The 24,158-nt window shown below is 41.2% G+C and overlaps 1 protein-coding gene across 6 annotated transcripts in view; it reads right to left on the reverse strand.

Annotated features, from left to right (window-relative positions):
* adgrl3.1 (adhesion G protein-coupled receptor L3.1) overlaps nt 1–24,158 on the reverse strand; it is a 111,233-nt gene that overhangs the window by 35,378 nt on the left and 51,697 nt on the right. For 4 of the 6 annotated variants that reach the window (XM_040145895.1, XM_040145892.1, XM_040145893.1 and 1 more), the window contains 6 exons: nt 19,226–19,240; nt 17,316–18,104; nt 4,051–4,476; nt 3,029–3,132; nt 2,081–2,266; nt 486–524 (listed from right to left, as the gene is read on the reverse strand). In XM_040145895.1, coding sequence (XP_040001829.1) covers nt 486–524; nt 2,081–2,266; nt 3,029–3,132; nt 4,051–4,476; nt 17,316–18,104; nt 19,226–19,240 — 1,559 coding nt within the window. The remainder of the gene's footprint in view (nt 1–485; nt 525–2,080; nt 2,267–3,028; nt 3,133–4,050; nt 4,477–17,315; nt 18,105–19,225; nt 19,241–24,158) is intronic. The other 2 variants (XM_040145897.1, XM_040145896.1) reach the window with 1 other exon arrangement.

The following is a 24,158-nucleotide window of genomic DNA, read 5'->3' on the forward strand; positions in this document are numbered from 1 at the left end:
CCAGTAGAGAAGACATTTCATTGAATAGAGATGGATAGCCAGTCATTTGGTTCCAGGTAGGCCTGTTTACAATTCCACAGACAGAACTGCCAAATAGATGAGCTATTATTGATATTGATCATGGCCTCGTCTCAGTACCATTGAAAAAAAAGCGAAATTGAAAACAAAAGAATGCCAGCAGACCCTTTGAGGAGACTAAAACTTTATTATAAGACACCAGTGGATGGTTACCAGTGACTCTGATGCATACTGCAGTTCAGGAGCAGAATAGTCCTGTTGAATGGCCGACCTCTTCAAAGGGTTGAGATGCAAATCATAAAACAACTGCTGCAGCATAGAATTAGAATTCTACGTAGAGCGTTGTAATTTGTGAGCGCACACACACAAGCTTGCTTTGCAGATTACATGCTGAGTGTGAAGAAAAAAAAAAACACGTGGGACTATGGTGTGGCAAAGTAATCAACAATACCAGGAAGCGGAAATACCTGTGTGAAAAACCTGCAGGACCTTTCTCTCTTCTGAAGCTGCAAATTCAAACAATTCAGCTGTTAGCGATATAACACCTCTCAATCACACACACACACACACACACACACACACACACACACACACACACACACACACACACACACACACACACACAATCACACTTGGGCACACAAAGGCAGTCACACCCACTTCATTAACATTGCACAAAAAGACTTTGGTGGCTGAAATATATTGTTATTCACCTCACTCGCCTCCTTTTTTTCCTTCCTTCTCCCATAACCGTCTTTCTTGCCTCCTTTTTCTAGTCTTCCTTTCCTTTTTTCTTCTTCTTTTCAAAATCTCCTCAGTTCCTCCTTTTCTTTTTTCTATGCATTCTCAGTATCTACCGTCAACTGAATTGATGGCATTAATTACTATGCAACTCGTGCGTGATTGGTTATACTTGATTTCCTAATGAAAATTAGCATAATAAGCCAGTATATTACTCAATTAGATATATATAATTGGGTCATTATTGATATAAAGAGGCCGCTTTTCTCCCTCTATGGACTTTTTTTCTACAATTTCAACCTTTAACAGGCCATTTGGTCAACAGCAAAACACAAATTAATTGATTCCATTTACACATCCTCCAGTGTGTATTCACTTCAATTATGTTACTGAATTACTTAGAGGGGAGAGAAGAGGTGTAAAGAGTGTGACAGTGAGACAAAAAAAGACAGAAAGGGAAAGGTGATTCAGTAGCTAAAGCCAAAAGAAAAAAGCCAGTGACTATATAGGAGGTGGCAGCAGCTGTCTATCTGGCTGCTAAACCCCGCCTGTCGCTGTTGACCTCAGCAGAGACGATCAAGAAACAGTCCGTCATCCAGTCAGCCAGTCAATTAGCCAGTCAGCCATTCCCCAATGATTTAACTCACTCTAATTGAATGGCTACATGAACAAAGTATAGAACTTAATTCTTTCCTTGTTTACCAGTGTAGTAAAACAGATCATTTGCATACTCAGGATCGAGATTCCATTAATGTAATCCTGAAGTAAGCACTCTAGCCTGCTTGTCAACAGCATCTTCATAGCTGCAGCTCAAAGACTCAAGTTCATTGAACACTGAGCTATGATTTAAAATGTTTCCCAAGGCTGTTTTCATCTCATGTACTGTATGTTGTAATGAGAATAACTCCCAGGACAGGGCAGTTTTAATAAAATTCAGTTCTGATCTGAAAAAAGTTGAGGAACCCTGCCAAAGACTAAAAGCAGTTATCTGTCAGCCATAATGTTGAGCAAAACTTGTTGCAACAACTAACACACAGAAGAGGATAAAATAATTTCTAAAAGCAGCTATTTATCATCAGGAAATCTACAGTGTTATGTACTTTTCCGGCCCCCTAAAGAATGAGTGTAAGACAAGAACACTAACCACTGATGCTCTTCACCCTACTATTAACTTGAACGAGTCCCTCTGTCTGTTCCCTTTTCCCTCCCACAGCCCTCTGTGCTCCTTGCATCCTTCCTTATACCAGTGCCTGCAAGAAAATCTTACTCAGTCACTCACAATGCATTAACTTCCCAACACAAGTATTTCTTAAGGCAGTACCTTGGTGAGGCTGCGGGCAGCGCTGTCCTTGCCCCCAGGGGTGAGGTTCCTGAGCTGGACGTCCAGCAGTTCAACCAGCTGGGCCATGGCCCGCACTGTGGATGGCACATCACCAGGACGCAGAAGCCCTTTGGTCTGCTCTGCCAGCTCCCTGGCTACAATGGCTGCCGTCTCACCCGAACGAAGCTGGGAGCAAAAGAGGGTAATGGGGGTGGAGAGAGGAACAAAGTGAACGAGAGAGAGAGATTGATGGAAGTAAAGAGGTCAGAAGAGGTGAGAAGGGAAGGAAAAGTTAGAAGGAGGAGAAAAGTTTTCAAGAGTAGGACGGGGAGGAGGACGGGGTGGAGCAACAGACAGATGGAAAAATTAAAGGACAGGACAGGAAGGACAGAGAGGTAGAAGACAGATGGGTAAGACAGGAAAAGGACAGATGGAGTGAGAGAGGTAAGTTTGGAGAAGTGGAGGTGCAGAAGTCGAGAACGAGGAAGGGATAGGGAGGCATAAAAAAGGAGAAAAATAGTGAATAGGTTAGTTGAAAGAGGAATACAATGTTTCATTCATAGAAACATTTAATAATACTTAACAGAAACAACTCCTAATTTAGTTCCTCTGCTCCAGTGCAGATTTCACAGGGTCTATTTCCCACGTTTGTCTTTTAAAGAAAACCTCTAAAGCCTTTTTGCTCGTGTGAGAACAGACACAAAGGCATAAATTGAAATTGTAAGAAGTTACTAGGCTAGCATGTTGCCCTATAGCTATATAAAATCTCTCAGATCTCAAACATGAGTTAGGGATAACAAATGAAGATGGATATGTGGCCTAAATCTTTCCCTGTGGTCAGTACATCTTCATGCATGAGAAATTAAACCAGGAGTATATCCATAATATATACCCTTAGGCTAGGGCTCAATGTAAGCCATGAGGGCCACCAGCAGCTTTCAGACTTACTTTTTGCATGATGTGGTTGACCCAGGGCGACGTGCAGTTGCTGAGGTCAGGGCCTTGGGGATCCCAGTAGCCCAAATGGGCCATGCACACGTATGTGGCCACGCCTGCAAAACAAGCAAAACAAACAGGGTAAGACAGCACTGACATTCACCGGGAGACACAAAGACTCTTGAGGTGCCTGGGGATCACTAAGCAGATTGTGAAGTGAGTGCAGAGTGTGTGCATTGTGTGTGTGTGTGTGTGTGTGTGTGTGTGTGTGTGGATGGTAGTTGGAGGAATGAAGAATCACCTTTTCCATGTGAGCTAATTGATTAAAATGAGAGAATTTGTCCTAAGGAAGTGTGCGTGTTGTGAGAATTTATACTACTACTTCACTACATTTTCGGAGGGAAATATATATGTTTTGCTTTGTAACAGCCCCTGGAGACCCCTTAGATCCTTCTCTAGCTTATCCCTCTCTGTCGGTTGTTCCCTACACACTGCCACTTTTAAATCTCGTCTTAAGATCTTTTCAGAATTGCTTTTGAGTCTTTACAATCATTATTGGGATTACACGATTGCTTTTATTTTTATCTTATGTATTCCACTCATCTAATTTATCTGTTTATTTTCATTCTAATTATCCAACTGTCAAGTAAAGTCGACTCCATTTATTTATGAAGCACATTTAAAAACAACAAATGTCAACCAATGTTAAGTGTGTTCAAAGTGAATTTAAATGCAATTAAACAATCAAAATGAAAATAAACTAAAAAATAATTACATTTTTAATGGTCTCCTGTAATGCACTTTGGTTAGTACTCATCATTTTTTAAATGTGCTCTATCAATATATTGACTTAATTTGACTAAATTTATCTATTGAAGATAGAAGAAGCATATGCACGAATTACTAATTAGAAATCGAAAGACACATTGCACTGGACTAAACTTTCACATACACCCTAACCACCCATTCACTTGTCCTAACTCGCCAATTCCTCAATACATTCTGCTATCCCCCCACCCATGCATCCTCCTTACCCAGTGTTCCTACAGGGCAGGGCTGCTTGGCTGTCTGGCCTTGCTGTGTCCGAGGCCACGATATGTCGGCTGTCACCCTTGGACTGCAGAAGTCTTGTGGAGGCAGAGCAGGAGGCTTTGGGGCTGCTGGAGGAACTTGCACTGGCGGAGAGTGTCCTCCAGCTTTCTGGATGGTGTCAGGAATCTGATTGGTGTCAGACGACGAGCCACCGCCAGGGACCAGGACGGGCTGGCGCACTGTGGTGGTGGTTCGGTACCGCTGGCCAGGGGAGGTGGTGAGAAGAGGCCTTGGGGTGGTGTAGTAAGGAGGAGAACGAGTGGTGGTGGTGCGGCTGGTAGACGAAGAGGAGGAACCTCCACCACCAATTGGACCTCCCCCTCCTCCCCCTCCTCGGCTAGGAGGGATCATGGGAGGTGGGCGATAGTCTAAAAAGAAAAGAGAAAGAAGAGGGTTTAACTTCATAAAAACACAGCACCTGGGCTCTGCAGATTTGTGGGCCCCAGCGTGACTGGAGTGTGGATGTTTTTATGAGCTCTGGATGCCAGGACAAGAGTTAAAATTTACTCCCAGAATGAAAAACTAAGAACAACAGAGTTAAAAGAACTGTGATCGAGCAAACCATCTGCATCAGCACCAAGTGATGTGAGCAATGGCCCACAAGCGTAAATAATATTATAGTGACAGACACAAACACATTTGCAGGCATTCATTTACATAGCACTAAATAGCTTTGACAGGGAGTAGCTCATGTTTCTAATGACTTCCCAATGTTAGTGCTCCATCCCTTATGAGTGTAGTCATATGCCAGACCTTTGTGGGGTTTTTTGTCTTAATCGTTTACCCCCAAATTCAGGACGTGTTTCCAAACAATTCAGTCAACAACAGTCATTACAGAACAAAATAAATGTGTGTGCTAAAGTGGTACAGTAATTGCAATTATGTATAAATTCAGCATCTTCAAGCAGGGCCAACAACTGGTCCTGCAAGCATGCACAAGGTTACCGGTCTTTCCTATGGGACTGGTACACAGTAGTGTTTCTTGCTGCCTAACCTGGCAGAAAAAAAACATTCTCTCAGTGTCATGCATGATTCATAAAACCATGACATCACAAGAGGCAGGAAGGCCACTTAAATGCATATGGCACACTCTTTTATTGTCAATATTTCATTTTAAAAAGGCTCAATTATTCACATTGACCCTGTTCAGAGGACAGAAATAAAGATTGAGTGGATGAGATGACAGGAAGAGAGAGAAAAAGAGTGCATGTTTTTGAAATGCCCTCTTGTGAATATATGATACCAATGTGTCTCTCTCTATCTGCTAGCCTCTCATTGCTTTCAGCCGCAAGTGTTACAGGTCAATATTGCAGGATCAAAAGTTGAGTAGATGGAAATAATTATTTACACTTTTCCCTCAGTTTCCCTTCAAATTATTTTATTGGTCTCAAATCAGTTGGAAGTCATTATGTGTAAAACTGCATACAGGTGGAGCCCATTTTCTAAAGCCACATCTTTGAAACAGAGCAGGGAATAGCTTTATCTGTCACTGCGAACACTTGAACACTTGAATAAATGTGTAAATTACACTCAAGAAGATTTTTAGAAATTTGTAATTACAGAAAACAAACCCACATCCTCTCTATTAAATTTAAACCTGCAGAGGTTCCACATTATGCAAATTAGTATGGATAGCTACACACTTTATTTTTACACTTTATAAACTATTATTTTACTGCTTCTTCTAGATACAGCTACAACTGACTGACACTTTTCTTTCAGGCCTACACAGCTAGCAACAACAGTGTTTTGACTCCATCTTCCAATTAAGTACACATCAAGGCAAACACACGAACAGAGAGGCAAACCAGCATATACGCAACTAAACGCAATAAGACGCAATTCTCTTACATTAAGAAGCGACGCAAATATGAATTCTCACTATTACATGTCATGCCATTTTTACAACAGAAATTTCTTTTATATTTACATATATTTCTTATATTATATAATCTCAGTTTCTGTGTTGAATCACTGACTGAAAACATTTTTTCTAGAGCAAAACACTGTCCAGAAAGGCTGAACCTGGCTTGACTTTCCCTAAAAAGATTTTCCTCACCATCTCCATGCTGACCAGCAACCATGAATTAGATTCCATTTTTTTCTCTTTTCTGAAGAGTGTGCAATATACTGATGTCACAGTACATGATTTCTGGAAAGTGTCCTTGGAAGCTCACAAGAGCTCAGCTATCGCTCTCTGCCAGCTGGGGTAGCAAAAGCTAAAGTTGCCTAGTGCAGCTGGAGTTGGTGCGCCTTAGGCCATAATATGTTCTACATGCTGGTCATTGACCTTGAAGGGTTAGAGTCGTTTTTCAATGGAGCTGTATGTTTTGCTCAGGAAAGGGGTGTGATTGTATGACAATAATCAGCACAGACTGGCACAACTGCATATGCATTTATAGACTATATGTCAGGATGTAATCAACATCATGAACATGTGCTCGATCTGAAGGGACTTGATTTCTGTAAGCTCTGATATGGGGTGTGATGTTCATAGAATTAGTTTCTTCTTACTGTGGCATTTTGGTAAAGTTAATTTTTTTGATGTTTGCTCCCTTGGGGATAAAGGGAATGTTTGTGTGCGTGGGAATGTGTGGGTGGTAAGAAAGAGTGGGTGTTTATATTACTTACTGTGAACTAAAGTTGTCCCTTCCTGTGGACTTTTAGTAATTAAAGACACTGTACTTCTCTCCGTCTCTCTGTCTTTCTCCCCTCCTCTGTCTGTCTGTCTGGTTGACTGACAGCCATGTAACATCCCGCTCATCGTGTACATTCTGTTCTCTTCCTCCACAATTCAATGGAGTGTTTCCGTACCTAAACTGTGCTGCTCCCCGCTCCTGAATCACTGCCGCACTGCCTCATGCATTCTCCACGGAACATTGCCATCAATCATGCGTGGCAGCAGTGGCCTAGGGACTAGCTGTCAATCTGCGCGTGTGTATGTGTGGACTTATGAAACAGTGAGTGAGTGCGTGCGTGCGTGTGTGTGTGTGTGTGTGTGTGTGTGTGTGTGTGTGTGTGTGTGTGTGTGTGTGCCTATCTGCACTCAAACGGGAAGCTCCATTAGGGCCTCTGCCACAACAAAAGAAGAGTAATGGTGTGTGTGTGCGTGTGTGTCTGAGGTTGATGTCTGCTGTCATTTGAGTACAGGGCAACACAGGGGCTGGCAGCTTGGGGTGAGGTAACACAAAAACATGCAAGCATCACAGGCAAGGGGCAACAGCACTTCACTACCCATGTATCTCTATCTCTTCCTTTACTCTTTTCTTCCTCTTCCTTCCACTAACATTTTCTACCTGATTTAATCACTCACTCCTAACTTTTTTTCACTTTCTGCCACGTTTTATTCTATCTATTTTAACTTCTTTATCGTAACAGACTCTCTCCCACGTCTACTCGCCTGTGTCATTTATTTTGCCCTCCTTTGATTGCTCCTCTGCAGCATTTGGATGAAAAAAGGGACTTGTAATGTGATGAATTTATCACTGGCATCACTAAGGATGCTGTGAAAGATGCTGTAGGGAACTACAGCAACATGACATAACAGCTTCATGAAACATTTATAAAGAAAAAGGCTAGAGGTTGTACTCATGGGGACTGACATATCTCCCCGCGTTTAAGCTTTGGAAGCTCTAAGTAGATGCATTACGACAACTTCATGGTGTCAGCTCACCTAAACGCTGAGCTCTTCTGATGCCACAAGAACAACCGTGTGACACAAAACAAAAACACGAGTAACAGACTCAGTACAAGCTTTTCACTTAAGAATTTTACACTATAATTTATCCAAGCACCGCACATGCTTGTGGGTGAAATATTTTGAGAGATGTTTAAAGGTCCCATATTTCACATTTTGAGTATTTGATTTGATATCCATAAGATATTTGTGGTTTCAAGGACAAAAATAGTCTCAATATAGTTATATTTCTTCTCTATTACACTTCTCTCTGGAGCTCTAGCAAGTAGAGGGCTGTTTCTATCAGTTAGCCAATTCCTCTCTTTTGATTGGCTGACTGTTTTCTGAGTGACGCACGGCCAGTCCAACCACAGCTAACGGATTGTATACAACTACTGTAGACTGGTAAAACTCACAGGTAAATGCAAATGGCGATGGTCAGTCAATGCTGAAATGAGCCTAGACGATGGTCAAATTCGGACTAAAATCCTATGACTGGATTTGGTGTGGAGCCGGTGTGTTGAACTGTCCAGGTCCAATGCAGGAGTGGCGGAGCCCGCTGCCCCTGACTCCAGCTCACTCTCCTCGGCTGCGGACCAGTACAGTACCAGTGTGCGTTGAGGCCAGCCAGGGGAGCGTGCATGGCTGCAGAATCCAAGACCATCAGCGTCATCAGGGAAGTGGGCAGCTGGGACAGCTAGAGTGGAAGACTGCATATACGAAAAATATTTTGCTTAAGCAACAACTGCGGAGACATGGCTGTCAAGCAGCTTATTCTTTTTTCTGAGCTCTGACTCCAGGTGGTCGATATCATCCCTTGACTGTGAATAAGCACGTTTGCAGTCCACACACACAGCCAAAATTTTTCAGTCTGAGTATAACTCATAAAACAACATGATTGATGAAAGAGAAAACTTAAAACAGCAAGATAAAAGTAATCCAATGATTGGTAGAAGAATAGTGTCAAAAAGATTAAAAGCTGAAAAGATCATTGGAGATGCAGAACAAAACACTAATAACAGTCGATCAAAAAGCAAGATAGCAAATAAAAATGTAGCCGATTTCAGGTAAACACTCGGTGAAATCAAAACCTGCAAGGTTGGATGGTGGATCTGGGAGGGTAATACTGGGATGATGGCTGAGGGTGGTCATGGTGCGTGACATCACAAAGTTACAGAAATCTTGATGGCTCATTTAAGGCATAGCTTCTGAATACGGGCTGTGTGCATTTCTCTGTGGATTGGACTGGTTTGATAATTTTACAGTATGTTTATAGAACCTAGTCCTGCTTTATAATCAAAAAAGACATGGACATCTTACTTTTTACAATATGGGACCTTTATGGAGAAACATCAGTAATCATATGACCTACTTGATACTCTGCTACCAGTAGTAAGAGTATGATAAACATGCCTCTTCAACAGCCACACTGTACTACAGAAATGTAAGCAATCAGACTTTTATATTCTTTCTGCATTGTTACTGCACAATTCTCTCTCACAATTGGGCAGTGAAACTTTTCTTTATCTTAATAAACTTGGAGGTTTGGAGGTTTCACTGTTAATCCATGCAAGATCACATGTAAAATGTAATTAATGTTAAATTTAATTAGTTATGCTCCACTGTTGCATTTGACAATATTCCTCAAATGTATAAAACCAAACCCTCGATATCTAATGTTTTTCAGCTTTTAATTACAATTTGCCTGGAATTATTAATTTTAACAATATTTGTTTGTGAAACACTAACAAAATATGAGCATATCAAAATGATACAATACCACTAATGGCTAATAAGCCCTAATTCTACTATATTCTTCTGGTCAGACTCTGTCCACTACGGAAGATTGTGTGATACAATAAAAAGCTCCAAAAGAGGTGGTGGTGAGATTTTTTTGTTTTTTGTGGTTTCCAAAGTCAAGAATGAACTTTTAATGTCAACTTTTTAGCTTACATTAATGAGAAGTCCTTAAAGTGCTAAGAAAAATGGAAATTTGAACATCTAAAATTCCATAACATCTGACAAACTCCATCTGCTGAGGAAGATTGATAATTCTATGCCATTCTATTTTATTCTATTCTATTCTATTCTATTCTATTCTATTCTATTCTATTGTGTTTGTTTTCCTGACCTGTAGCGGGCCCCGGGGAAGGTGAGACAATGGTAGGCTGGCAGTAAACGTGTTCCTGGAGTTGTCTATTTGTCACCACACTGGAGGGGCCATAGAGATGCCTGTCAGTCAGCCTGGGATGCTAGCACATGATCATCTGACATGCAGACAGACATTATGTGTGTGTGTGTGTGTGTGTGTGTGTGTTTGTGTCTGACTGTGTGCGGCAATGTTTTGCTGTGTGGGTAAGACTGTCTGTGTCTGCCTCTGCTCTGTTGCTGAGAAAGCTCTTGTTGACTTCTCATTCGGTAAACAGAGAGGTCGTAAATCCACAACACAAAAGGTAGAAGGCAGAGAGGAGAGGGAAAACGAACTTCCCTTGGCAAGTTTCCCACAATGTCAGAAAAGCAGCAGACAAACAGACTGCAAGAGAGAGGAAGAGTGAAACAGAAGCAAAGAGAAGAGGGATTTGAATTAAGATAGAAGTTTCACAGAGCTCGGATGAAGCATAATCTATACTTCTTTAATATACAAGATGATTACTTTCTTGCAGTTTCCTTAAAAGTTACTGCCTCCTTGCCTCTACACACACACACACACACACACACACACACACACCATCCTGAACAGTAGGGAGGAATAGATCCAGAGGGGTAACAGCAAAATGATAATCTGACTGGAGGGCACAAAGCTTTCTAGGCTGAATAGAAGCACAGACATTGAATAGGGCTGCATACTGCGATAAAGCACTGCCCCTATGGCTGGAGAGCACACACACGAACGTACACACACTCACTTACAGACACTTACTTTTCCCTCAGTTGTGCACCAAGCAACACATGCACATACACACACATACACAGGCTTAAACAGAAATGTACTTTTCACTCACTCATGTGCAATGCAATACACTCAGTCATACGCACACAGAGCTTGTGGCGAGTAGCTCGAGCCTGCTGATAAGACAGAATGGAGCACTTCAAAGCAGTGATACTTGGAGATAGAAAACAACCTCAACTAATAGAGCCTCCCTCAAAATGGCTGCCAGGCACCACCACGTTCCGTAGCTAATATTTCACATACAGACACATCGGCGCTCAGCCCTGCTGGCTTACCAGTTGCATAATCATGTCATCCTTCTGCTGAGGTTGGAGACACCTGCAGCAAGTTTGCCAATTACATGCTTCGTTCTTAATCGGGGGAAGTTCCCTTGTTCAAAGCAAAACCTAATTTGACAGACCAATTTTTTTGTTTGTTTTTTCTCTTTAATAATGGAAGGAATCATCAGCATATTCCTTTAAAATCCAGATTGTAGCACCTGCTATTCCAGACATGCATCAAATTTATGTCAGTTCTGTGAGAACGACCAGTATGAATATATACTAGGCATCCTGTTACTGTGTTAGAATGAGAGCTGTAGCCTCTGGCAATTGACCCTGTGGCTATTCAATATTTTGTTCCCCATAATTTATCACCAAGCCCCATCATTTAGAGATTAAGATGGTATCCACTCGGTTGCCCTCCTGCGAATTTTACATATTTCAAAAATAAAATACGAATAGAACGCAGCCATGGCGACACGCTCACTGCTCTCTTCTGTGTTTACTCCCTACGAATCTCTGGGTTTCCCTTCCACCCTGTCATCCTGGATTGGCCTGCTTAATTTGGCTTCTACTGTGCGGCATAAAACAAGTGCTGTGGAGGCCAAATGCAAGCAATGGCCCTGGCTGGGGCAATCCAATCGATAAGGACACACTGCAGTCAGGGAACAGGTACACCAGACTGTGAAGCAGAGTTCAGTCTCTGCTTAGATGGCTGTGTCGTAATCTATTTGAGAAAGAGGGAGATGGGTCAGGAGGGAGAAGGTAGAAGAACAGGCAATGGATGCGGTTGGAAAAGATGAAGAAGAGAGAGGACAGAAGCAAGAGCAGGAGTGTGAAGGACACTATATATTCATGTTGTCTTGTATAACACTGTTTACAGGATTGCCTTATCACCGGGACACTTTGGAAATTACTATTTTGCACACTTTGTTTTAGGAGACTGTAGGTGTATGACTTTGACCATTTTATTTAGAAATGAGATCCAACAAGACACATATGAAAAGTTCTGATTCTAGGTTCAACAACAAGACAGTTTTCTTTTGCCAGGACTGAAGCATGCCAAGTGGCGTGAACAGATCAAGGATTTTACACAGAGACAGTATGCACTCTCACAAACACAAACACACACATACAACTCGGTGTGACAAGCCAAAAAATGTGCTGAGGGTTAGTCTAATCAGTGATCTGGTGAAAGAAGGTCTCCACAACCATTAACTCTTGTTATTCTTCTCAATTTAGGAAACATTGTTTCTAATATTTCCTGCACTGCTTAGCCCTGCCGCTTGATTGCAATCTGGTGCCAGAGAGAGGAGGAGAGGAGAGGAGAGGAGAGGAGAGGGAGGATGGAGCAAATAGGTGGAGAGGGGGTCAAGACAATAGATACTCCATGCTTGACTTCCTTAGGAAATGGAACTCTGTGATTCTAGCCATTAAGAGTTCAAAGGTGAACCTTTAAATTTCCGTAAACTGACAGAGTGGCAAGTAGAGGTCATCCCTCTATCTAACTGTTTCTTTAACAGATGATAATAGAATGCCAGCGTTTGATTCCTCTCTAATTAAGACTGAGGACTTCATTTGGATGCTTTATTACAGTTATTATTATATTCAATTGTTGTAAGCATTGGGTTAAGATTAATTGAATTTTTATGTGTGGTTACAAGGTTTAGGAATTAACTTTTTCAAAAGTCTGTGTAACTCAACACTAAAATGATGCATGAACAAAATGGACTCAGAAAAATGATCACTAGAATACATTGGTGTAATCTGAATATCTAATTTTTTTCTCATTTGTCCGTTTCTAGGTATTGTTTAGAGGCAAACTGTCGCACTGGGTTTACAAAGATTTGGTAGTTGATTTTGAGCTACAGAACTGTAAAAACAAGTTTTTAAAAATGTGAAAATTGAATAAAGCACATGTGTAAAAACATTGAAATAATCTTGCACAGAGTGAATGCTCTTGCATAAGTTGTTTCAATAAAGTTGAGGTCATTATTATAAAAATCTTGGAATCAATTGTAGGACAGTGTGTTATCATTCCCTTCTGATTAACGTCTACAGTATATACTACAGAACAAACCTCCAGGGTTGCTTATTACAATTTTCTTTTTAGAACAATTTCAGTGTGCTGGTTTTATCCTGTAGAATATGCAGGATAAGAACTTAAGTAGATCATCTTACTAAAGGGCTAAAGTGAAACAGCACTAGAACATATAGTACTTGTAAGATTTTGAGCATGTGAAAATTTGCACCAAAGAAGAAAGAACAAAAAATACAGAGAAGTTAGGTAGCAAGAGAAAATGAGAACAGAGAGAAAACAAGAGTGAAACACTGATAGAAAAGGCAGCGTGTACAAGATGCATCCCTTCTCAAAGATGCAGATAACATGAATAATTTTGCGACTTTGTTGGGAAAACTTTCTAAAGTGTGGCAAGGCAGACTGGAGGTGATAAATTATTCAAATGTTTCATTGGAGCCATGCCGCTTGCGTAGGGAAGGCCTCTATAATATGCAAGTAAGAAGACATGATGAAACAACTCCATAAACAGAAGAGAGTGAGAGAGTGTTTGGGGAGTGTGGGGTAGGAGGAAAGGGTGATGAAGAGACAAGTGACTTTGACTCTGTCTTTATGTAGGCATTCGTGCGCCAGGCCTCTATAATATATACATCTAAGGACACATGATGAAATAGCCTTGTGTGATGTGGGAAAGGGTTGGGAGCAGAAAAGGAGGCCAGATTAAGCGGGAGATAAGGACGACAGAGAGAAAAAACAGTGAGAATCATGGAGCAAAAGAAAAGATATATGAGAAGGGGAAATATTGAGATTCCTGCCATTGTGAGTGTTTGTGTGAGAGACGGAGAGAAAGAATGGGGATTTAACAGACAAAGAAGAAACACAAACATGTGAAACAATAAATGTAGAGAGGCAGTTCACTTTCTTCTTTAGTACCAAAGGAAGAAGTATATGCATTTCAAAAAGATTATTTTCTACTGCATGCTGCATCAACGATGTGATGGAATACATGGGAGTAAATCTTTATATTATCTGTTGGCCTAAGGTGAACTAAACCAATGCTTTATTTTTTTCTTCCCCACAATGGTAAAATTCCTGTGCTTAAAGGAAACCTCATGTAATACATAGGGCTGTGCTAGACATTTACATTTTTCAATACTGGGGTCAATTCGATACTTCTTTCAATGCCTTATACTTTGAGGTATATAACACTTTTTTCATCTAGAAAAATAAGGCAAACTTCTCAAGTGTCTTTAATGTTGTCTTATAACAAGCACCAATACTAGAGCTCTGTTGAAATACAGTACTGCAGAATTGGGAAAGTGATGTCTTATGACATATAGTATCTGATCAAAATATGTACTGTTCAGTACTCGAAAAATAAGGTTTGATTGGTTCGATGCCCACCCCTACTGTATATAAGCAAAGGATAGACAATCTGTAACAGTATGCATGTCTCTGCAAACATTTGACTGAGACAAAGTAACTGTGGTCCTAAAAGATCAACTGCCTGGTCCAAAGACTGCTAATGATTTACAATGACCTCTTCTAAACTGTCCAATGAGATGCCTGTGTTACCTGGTTGGACAGACACAACACAGTAATTGGTGCACTCTGCGTTGTACCCCAATTACACTCGGACTTCAGTGGCCTACCTCGGCCTCTCTTACTCCATGGCCCATTTCCTGTCTCACTCTATATCTTTAAGGAGTCCATATGAGCTGAAACAAAAGCAGGACGTGCATTAAGCTACATCAGTAATGAGTGGAAACCCTCAGAATGGCCCCTTTCCGTGACCTGTTTCCTGAACTGGCAAAGGAAATGAAGAAAAAAACAGAAGAAAAACCCAGGATTGTAACATAGCATGTTTGACCACAGTCATTTTATATGCTTAATATATTTATCGTGGCTCTAAACAGAAAAACACCTTTCTTAGACAAGTTTGGAAGGAACAAAAGGCAAAAAAATTGGATCCAACTACAACAACAAAATAAAACTTCAATGAATCGACTTTTCACCTCATTTTCTGAAGAATGAGAAAACCATGCAGTTGAGGTAGTTAATTTATTCCTTCGCTTCATTGAGTGAAGGAGTACAGGGAGGAGGAGAGTAAAGGAGCAAGGCAGCATTGATTGTATGTATTTATCTCCCACTGGTCAGCAGTCTGGCTTGTTGCTGTGCACTGGAGGTCATTCTCCACATTGAATCCCCATTGATCTCCTCTTTAGTGCCTCCTGAGACTCCCAGAGCTCCATTATGAGTGTGATCACACTCTAAAGTGTACCCCAATAAACACCTATGCACACTCATGAATAGACAAACACAAACTCATACTGTAAATACATTAGCACAGTAGCTCATGGGCATGCACATCATTATGCATGCATAAACACACACATGCGCACATTTTTTTTCCCCTTCTGATCGGTAGAAACCAAGTTTAATGCTATTTCTCTCTATAATTCATTGTACTGTGCCTCCTAACTGTGTGTAAGAGCATGCGTTAATTCAGACATCATTTAATAAGACATGCAGCTAGACTGCCTTGACCACTCCATAGAAAGGTGCTGAAAGGCAATTACGCTGGGCAAATAGCCCTTCAGGCTCCAGGGGCCTAAGCCCTTCCATCCAGAGAAAGGAATGAGGGGAGGGTGGACTCTAGCTTAACCTCAGAGTTGAAGGAGAGTCACTCTGAGTTAGACAGTATTCCTGGCCCTTTCGTACTGACACAGCAACACTGGTTTGTTTTCGTGGGTTGATCTGAACAACCTACAACTTGGATTCATGACCCTCCCGACCTGAGTTGAACATAGGTCAGAAACCATACAGCGTATCTTTTTAGTTTCAAACAAGAGATGCGAATATGATTTTTTTTTAAACCAAATTCACCTTTAACTGAATACTGCATAAAGGGTCAGTTTATCCTGATGTCTCATACTTTCATGTAGTGTTTCTGCCATGGACTAAATATAGAAATGACCTGAATTACATCAAAGTATGTGAAAGCTAAACTTTGAGCAGCAATAACTCATGTTTAGGCCATTCTGACATTTATTCAGTTACTGTGGCAAACATGTTAGCAAACAGCTGCCTTTACACATTGAGCAAAAGTATGTAAGTCCAATATTCACTGTCCCTTTAGCTTTGTTATGGTCTCCACCAACTCCTTAGGGAAATATTTGGCTTCTACCTGCTAAACGTTTCCCTGTGTTTATCAGTTTTTTGCTAACTTTATCTGTCTGTCACTTGGTTCTGGGCAGCCGGTCGCTTTATCAAAGCTTTTTGCTAAAAATAAATGACTGCCGCTGCTGGAAACGTTTTCATGAGAGGAGACTTAATTGATAACTCCTTGTGGGGTCATCACCACAAGCAGCTCCTTTCACAATACATGTATTCATTTGGCCTATTGTTAATCTAAAAATGTTGATGAGCGCAGCTTTAAGAAGTCGAACCTAAATATGTCTTTCTACGGTTGTGTCCAGGTTAAATCCAATGACCTTGCTGTCAAGTGTTTTCATTGGAACTACATTCTACTAAAGAAATAATATCCTTATGAAATCCCTTATGAAAATTGCTATCAGTTCATCCTCTCCCCATACACTCCTTCCTCAATTCACAAGGATTGCATTATGATCTGTTAAGCATCCGAGGAAACTAAAAGGAAGGCTGGGAAGTGATACAGTAAAAGGCAAGAAGCATTTACATTATGTAGGACTCAGCATAACATCTGATTTTCTTCAATAGGTAGAGATCAAGATAGTCTTTATGATGTTTTTGTGCATTATTCTTTGGTTGACTAAAAAAGTAGAACCATTTCCAAAAATAGCAACTCTGCTGACATCTGTAATTTTTAATGACACTGCTATATCCAGGACCAGCTCCCAAAGTATTGTCAAGGTTTGTTCTTTTGAAGTCTGAAAACATGCAGATACCATAGTTGGGGTGGTGGGGGAACAGTCATAATTGAGAACCGTGACAGCACAGATGGTGCTTTTCTTTTCCTTCCTTTCTAAGTAATTTTGCAGAATTAATTATTGGAGGTAGATAAATGGCTGTAAGTATCCCTTATGTCACAACAAAAAAGCATTTATAATTAAAATGAATTAAAAGCATTACAAATATGCCAAGGTATCGCATGTGACAATTTAAAAAAATCACATCACAGCCTATCCAATAAATTTAGTGGGGAAAAGTACTCAAACCAGCATCTTTTTCTTCTTATTATACATGAGACTATGTCAAAAATCATGTGGAAAAAGACATAGAGAATGGCAGGAGGAGGAGGAGGAGGAATAGGTGGGACCTACCATTGTTGCCAAAGTCCAGCGAGTACTTGACCACATGATAGTTATTCCACACGTACAGCAGGTTGTCTCTTGGGTTGTAATCCACTGCAGCTATGTACTGGTAGGAATTGGGAAACGGTATGTTAACCGTCATCTCCTTGCTCTTATCAGTGTTGTACATGTAGTCAATTTTGTTCCCCGTCCCTTCGTTGTCATCATCTTCATAGACAGTTTTGATGACATACAGGACCCCGCAGATCATGAAGGCATTTGAGGCAGAGCGTTTGTCGTAGCTGGTGTCCCAGGAGCCTTCAATGCGCAGGGTGTAGGGGTTGAGCTGGCTCACCACGATGCGCCCGTTGTTCTGCTCCGTGGCATAGATCACCCACAGTCCATTCTCGTCCACCGCTAGGTCGATGTCCGACTTGCCCCCCCAGCGGTATGGTGAGGTGTCGTGGTAGTTGGCATTGGCAATAATGGCCTCACCGCTCTTGATGCGTGTGCGTAGGTCAAACTTAACAATGTTGCGTGTGCGCTCCTTGTTGAAGAAGAGTGCACCATCATATACTACAAAGCCAGTCCCATCCACACGATGTGGGAGTTTGTAGGTGGTGGTGGGACGGCCTGCGATGAAGTCCTCCTTTGACGAGTACTCTGTCAGCGTGTCTGTGCGGTATGGTGTCCATGGCATGTAGTAGATCTTGTCTGAGGCCTGCAGCGGGTCTTTGCACCATGCACCGGACTGGTGGTCTGACTCAAAAAGATGTTCACTTTGGTATACTCCTCGCAGAATGCCAGGGCACAGAAATACTGAGGGACAAATAGCAACATTTTCACATTAGATAATGTTTTTATAGCGTCGCTGTAAAATGTCAACTACTCTCTCAAGATTTTTTGACAGTGCGTATGAAATGTTTCCCTCTTTTAATAAATGTTACATTGTGTTTTAACTTAACCTTAAGCACCAGTGAGTAATGATGACATGTTAGGCTTACTGTGTTGTGGTTTGGATGTTGTATAGTCACTGTCATTCTTAAGCACAACAACAACATACCTCCTATTCAGCAGACAATACCCTGCTCTCACAGCTAAGAGGAAAAGAGAAAATGGCACATTTTGTTCTACTTCCCCCCTCTCCCTCTATTCCCATTTCTCCTTCCCTCTCTGGCACCTCATTAGTCTCATAGCTCTTTCCTCCTTTCTCTCCCCGCTATTTCTGTCAGGAACAATCAACTGCAGAACCAAACATGTCTTTTATCGCCTGCTGTTTCTTCAATTGTTACAATAATGCATTTCCCACTCCGTGCTCGGTATTCCCATCTTGGAATACTGGGGTCGTGTTTTATGAGTAATGTGGGAGATGTAGTAAATTCTGGGGAAGCCAGCGCAACTGGAGTCATAGGGACCTTTGTAATTTAACTGTAATGTTGTCATATACACATACACATAGCAGGTACACTCAGACGGGCCAGATGTGCATTGTGGTTTCCCCATTCTTCTCAGTAATATAATTCCAGATTCCACGTAAAGGCCTGGAAGTATTGATTGAATTTTCACTAGCTATTCAAAGCCCTGGCATAATTTTCATATCATGGGGAAGCATTTGAAATATTAAATGTCAATGTAATTCTCTGTTCATTGGCTCATCATAAAAATGTGCTCAACCCAAGGAGAGTTTGTTAAGTGACATTCTACACGATACCATGGAATAATATGGGCCAAGAGTGTGTCTAATGAGAACCAGTGTTTCTAAATTGCCTCTATATGCTGAGATCGAGCTGTCTCAATATAGCTGCAGTGACTTTGAAAGAGATGTCATTCTGCTACGAGGTACAAAACACTTCAGGCACTGGCATCAAAAAGTGACAGCCACCCCCAAATTTTGAGCATGTGTACATGTGTGAACGTGCGCCTGCTTTTTTCAGACTTACCTTTTTGTTCTACTTCTGCATGAGCCATAGGCAAAATATTTGAAGAAAAAGAGAGAGAAAGAGAGAGAGAAAGAAAGCGACAGAGACAAGGGACAAAAATAGATTAATGATGCAATAATAAGGAAATCATGATAATACAATCTCTGATCTCCATAATCGTTCTCATATTTCATCCTAACCTTGTGAGAGTGCCAGGATGCTCTCCATGTGTGATTGGTAATAACATTACGTAAGCATCTGAGGAGACTGCACTGCAATGGGGAAGCTATCTGACAGTAATGCATCTCACATATGCCAAACACACATATGGGGAACAGACACAAATGTGCCATGCAGACAAAGAGAGAGGGAGAGGGACACTGGGAGCACACACACAAGACCATGACACGACAGGCAAAACCACAAGCATATTCATAGTATCCAAGGTGGTCCTATCTCTAGTGGAGGACAAAGTACAGTAATACAACAATAGAGATAATCAGCTCTTTAATGTATGCTAATAGCAATAGAGCAATGAAAACCAGAAAATTGATTTGATTGCTGGGATTGAATTTCAGTGGACGAGTCAAAATTGCCACGTTAAAATGCTTTTTCTGATGCACAGTGGGTTGGCTAATGCTTTGTGTATGTCACCTACTCTGTGTGACTCTGTGTATGAGTGCGCAAGCATCTGCGTGTGGAGGTGGAAGCATACTGAATGCGCTGGTTTGCCTTTGGTTTGCTCCAACCTCAACACCAATTCCCTGTCTATTATATTCAAATCGTTATCCTTAGAGCTTCGACAGAGGGTTGTTCACGTCGCCCCGCAATGAAATGTGTGCACTTGCTCAGAGCCTCTTAAACATATGAATTCCATTCCACCTTGCTCCCTGGGGGACTGAGTGGAATTCGAACATGGCAGAAACCTAATCCTGCAGGCAGTGCCCTTGTGTCTCAAGACCGTTAGAGACCTGCTGAATGGAAGTCATCCCCTGAGAAAAGAAACGAGGAGAGGAGAGGAACGGAGAGAGTCCTCAAAGGAAAAACATTTGGAAGGACTTCCGAATGGCACGTGTTTATATATAGCACAAGTGCACTACATATTGCACAGTACACGCATAAATTCTTTAACGCATTAAAGCAAAACTCATCAACAACCACAAGACATACACAAACATATGTGACACACAGAAACACAAGGACACACACACACACACACACACTGACACACACAAGCAACCATTAAATCCTAGACTCATGAAAAATGCATGGTAACTGGTGCAGCTTAGCACAACTCCCGATAAATAAGCAATCTCTGGAAGGAGATCGTGTTAAACCTAAAACAAGTGTATATATGTGTGTGCGCGTGTGAGCGTGCTTTTACGAGTTAAGATATAAAATGGTTCACCACAAGGAAGCAGTTCCCTTGTGACAAAAGCTAGGAAAGAAAGCAGATAGTGTGTCTAAACAGGGGTGTGTGCGCGATGGAAAGACAGATAATGATGTACCATACGCACACACACATACTTGCGCGTGCACATATAAACAATAAAGACATACATTGTGGTTGAGAAGACGGCGATCAATGACACCGAACAAAGAGGACCGCACATCACCTGAGGCTCTTATACAACCTCCCAAGCAAAAAAGAAAATCACGCAGAGATCAAGATTGCCAGCAACTAATAGATTTCAAATGAAAAAGTGTGGCAACAACAAGTATACCAAATGGCACACAAAATGTCAAACAAATGTCATTCAATTTGTATTGCTGCTTGTTGTTTCACTATATTATTGGATACTTCTGTTGGTGAGCTCATAGCAGGATCTTTTTTTTTTGTTTTGAGGCACCTGTTTTTAATCTCCATGACAAGGGTAAGAAATGTTTTTCACAAATCACAGTCATTCATCTTTCAGTGCACAGGACTTGACAGAGTGAATACAGATTGGTGAGAAATTTATTGAAACCTCAAGGACTTGTCAAGGTTAGCTCAAGCGGGCACAATGGTGCAAGAGATTTGTAGTCTTTTGTACTAATTCAGACACTGCGAGTGGCTATAAGAAGAGGAAAAATATGGACTATGACAACTTGCCAAAAAATGTCCTTGTTTCCACGAAAACATCAACAAGAAAGGATTTTCTCTCAATCTTTTTGTCATAATTGAATTCTGCAAAGGTGCGGCATGTTTTATCTATCCAGTATCTTTGACTGATCATTTGAAAAACCACCGTTAGTTCTGCAGCTACAAAAGAAAAAAATATTTTGCCCATTTATTCCTAGCAAGGCTTTGAATGAATATTAGAAAACAGTAGCAGCAGAATAACACTAACATCAATGCCCTGTTGTGAGAATGTGTTGCCTGTCTAGTTTCACATTTATTGAAAAACATCTAAATATTCCCTAATATCTTCATAAGTGTCTTTTCAATTTTTAAGAATTTCTGTAATCACATGAACGGCTCTGACACTATACCTTGGATGCCTTCTCTGTCTCTTTCTTTCTTTCTTTCCATTTCTATTTCTCATACACATACCACACACGCATTCAGAGGCAGTGTTAACTGACGGTGCTGCGCTGTAGAGATGATTAGCATTTTTATTGAAAACGTATGGTTTATTAAAGAGGTATTTGTTGAGGACAAAAGGCAGTGTGTACGCACGTGAGTGTGCGTAATGTATGTGTATGAGTGGGGGTGCGGGCACAATACCGTGGACGTTTCTGCAGACAACGAGTGGCAACAGCAGCGCTACCACTATCATTATTATTACTATCAGCTCAGCCAGCTAAAGCTCAAGGTCATTTATGGACATATTCGTTTTCATCTTTCTCCCTCCATTATTTTCTCCTTTCTTTCTGTCGTCTCCTCTTCACCTGCCGTTCTCTTTCATCATTTCATGGTGCTCCTTTCTCCTCGTTCATCCTCTCTGTTACGTCCTCTGTATTTCTACCACTTCCCCCAACCCCAAACCTGTCCACCTCTCACACTGTGTCTTTTATCAGTTAATTCATTCTCTCTGTTCCTCGTCTGCTGGCCTCGTCTAACCTATTTCTCTCTATCTCTGTTTCAGCTGTCGCTGTCGCTCTCTTGCTCCCTCACTCTGTCTCTCTCCTTCTGTCGTTTGGTTCCTGTCCATCTTTCGTCGCTCTCTCTGGGAAACACAAAAACGCTTGCATATGCGTACGCACAAACACACACATGCGTATGCTCTACATGCACATACAAAGAGACACACACCAACACACACACACATCGTCACACACAAACATATCTTCTCATGTAATCATGATGAAGTTATTCCAAGGGTCCAATCTGACAGAAGTCTTTAATTGGACAGACAAGAAGGTGATTTTATCTTTTAATTAGCTTTCCTACTGAGCCAAGTTCTATTGTCCAAAATAGACTGCGTGGGTATTGCATAACATATCACTGGCTTTTCTGATTAATACACTAAAAGTGGTAGTAGGCTAATTGCTTCATAGCAGCGTTGGAGAGCCAGGGTCTACTGCATGAAGATGAGGGAATGGATAGAAATAATCCCAAGTGTTCCCGCCTTTTTTAAAATGGATGAACATGAATGAAACAATGCATATCACCACATATCTTTTTTTCTGTAGCATATAGCGTTTTTGCAGAGATAAAATGTATCCGTGTATGAAAACAGTTGGAGAAACAACTTCGTACGGTGGTGTGCTAATGTATGGATATTTATAGTCTGCCTGCAGTGCAATGAGCAAGTATACACAGGTGGCTAATTACCGCCAAAGCTAGCTGGCTAGTTTGGCACACGACCGCTACACACTCATACCACAGAGAGCCAGAGAGAGAAAGCGAGAGAGCACTTGATTTTCGCATTGGAAAACAGCCAAAAACCTGCAGTGCAGGGAGGAGAGATGAAGAGTTGTGAAGGTAGTACAAGCCAAAAGTCCTCAAGAAAAAAAAAAAGGCGGGGAGTTGGAGGGACAAAATTTCCCTGAAAACTGAACTGTACATAATTTAATTACCTGTTCTACAACCCACTTTGAGATTTGTTTACAAACATGTAGTGGGAAACATAGCAGCTCTCCCTGCACACCAGTGTTCAGAAAAAGTACGTCTACAGCACGAAGTGGTGTCTCTCTGGAGCTCAGCTCATTTTTTCTCTGTGTAGGAAGTTTGTGATTGGCAACACCTGGCCTCAGAGGTGACCGCCATGTGTCAGGTGTTTACACTCAACAACCAGCACTACCAGTACGTCGAGGAAGTTGAGTTAAGTTGAGTTAAGTTGAGTTATGGATGTCCCTAGACGTTACAGTCATTTGAGTGCACTTAAGCCAACCCAGCCTTCGAATGTAAATATGATTACTTGTTAGTTGTTGCAGCTTCTAAGTGTTATGAATGCAACAGTTTGGGTACACGGTCATATATTTCAGAAAACAAGCCTCTTTTATTGATCTGTCTTGATTTATGGCAACACTTTGGAGATATTTCACCATTTAATGTCTTGCAAAAAGTATATTTCACAACAATGCTGCTGACGGCATTGATTTGCTATGTCGAGCACATCAGCTTGATCATAGACAGCTGGATCTCCGGCCTGAATGTCAGCGAACAGGAGTATCTTGCTCTAAGGTTCAGACATTATTATGCCTTTCAAAGAAAATTGATTCCATAAATATTAGAAAGATTTGATATGAGGGTTCTATGAAAGGTCGAGCTACGTAAAGCTCGATTCATTCTCAGACAAAACAATGCAAAATGTGGATTCATGGTATCCAAGGACTTGTTTCACCTTTATACAACATATTTTTCTCGGCAATGTTGTGCAAGATTTCTCAAGGCTGAACACACCCACAGGAGCTAGGTAGTGTATCGCAGTGCTACCTGATCCAGCCTGAACACTCAGTCAGTACACATAAACTGCTAATGTACTGTCAAAGGCTCTCTCTCTCTCGCTTACTCTATCTTTTTCTCCAA

This window comes from Xiphias gladius, chromosome 15 (genome assembly GCF_016859285.1).
Source record: "Xiphias gladius isolate SHS-SW01 ecotype Sanya breed wild chromosome 15, ASM1685928v1, whole genome shotgun sequence".
Classification (NCBI taxonomy): Eukaryota; Metazoa; Chordata; class Actinopteri; order Istiophoriformes; family Xiphiidae; genus Xiphias; species Xiphias gladius.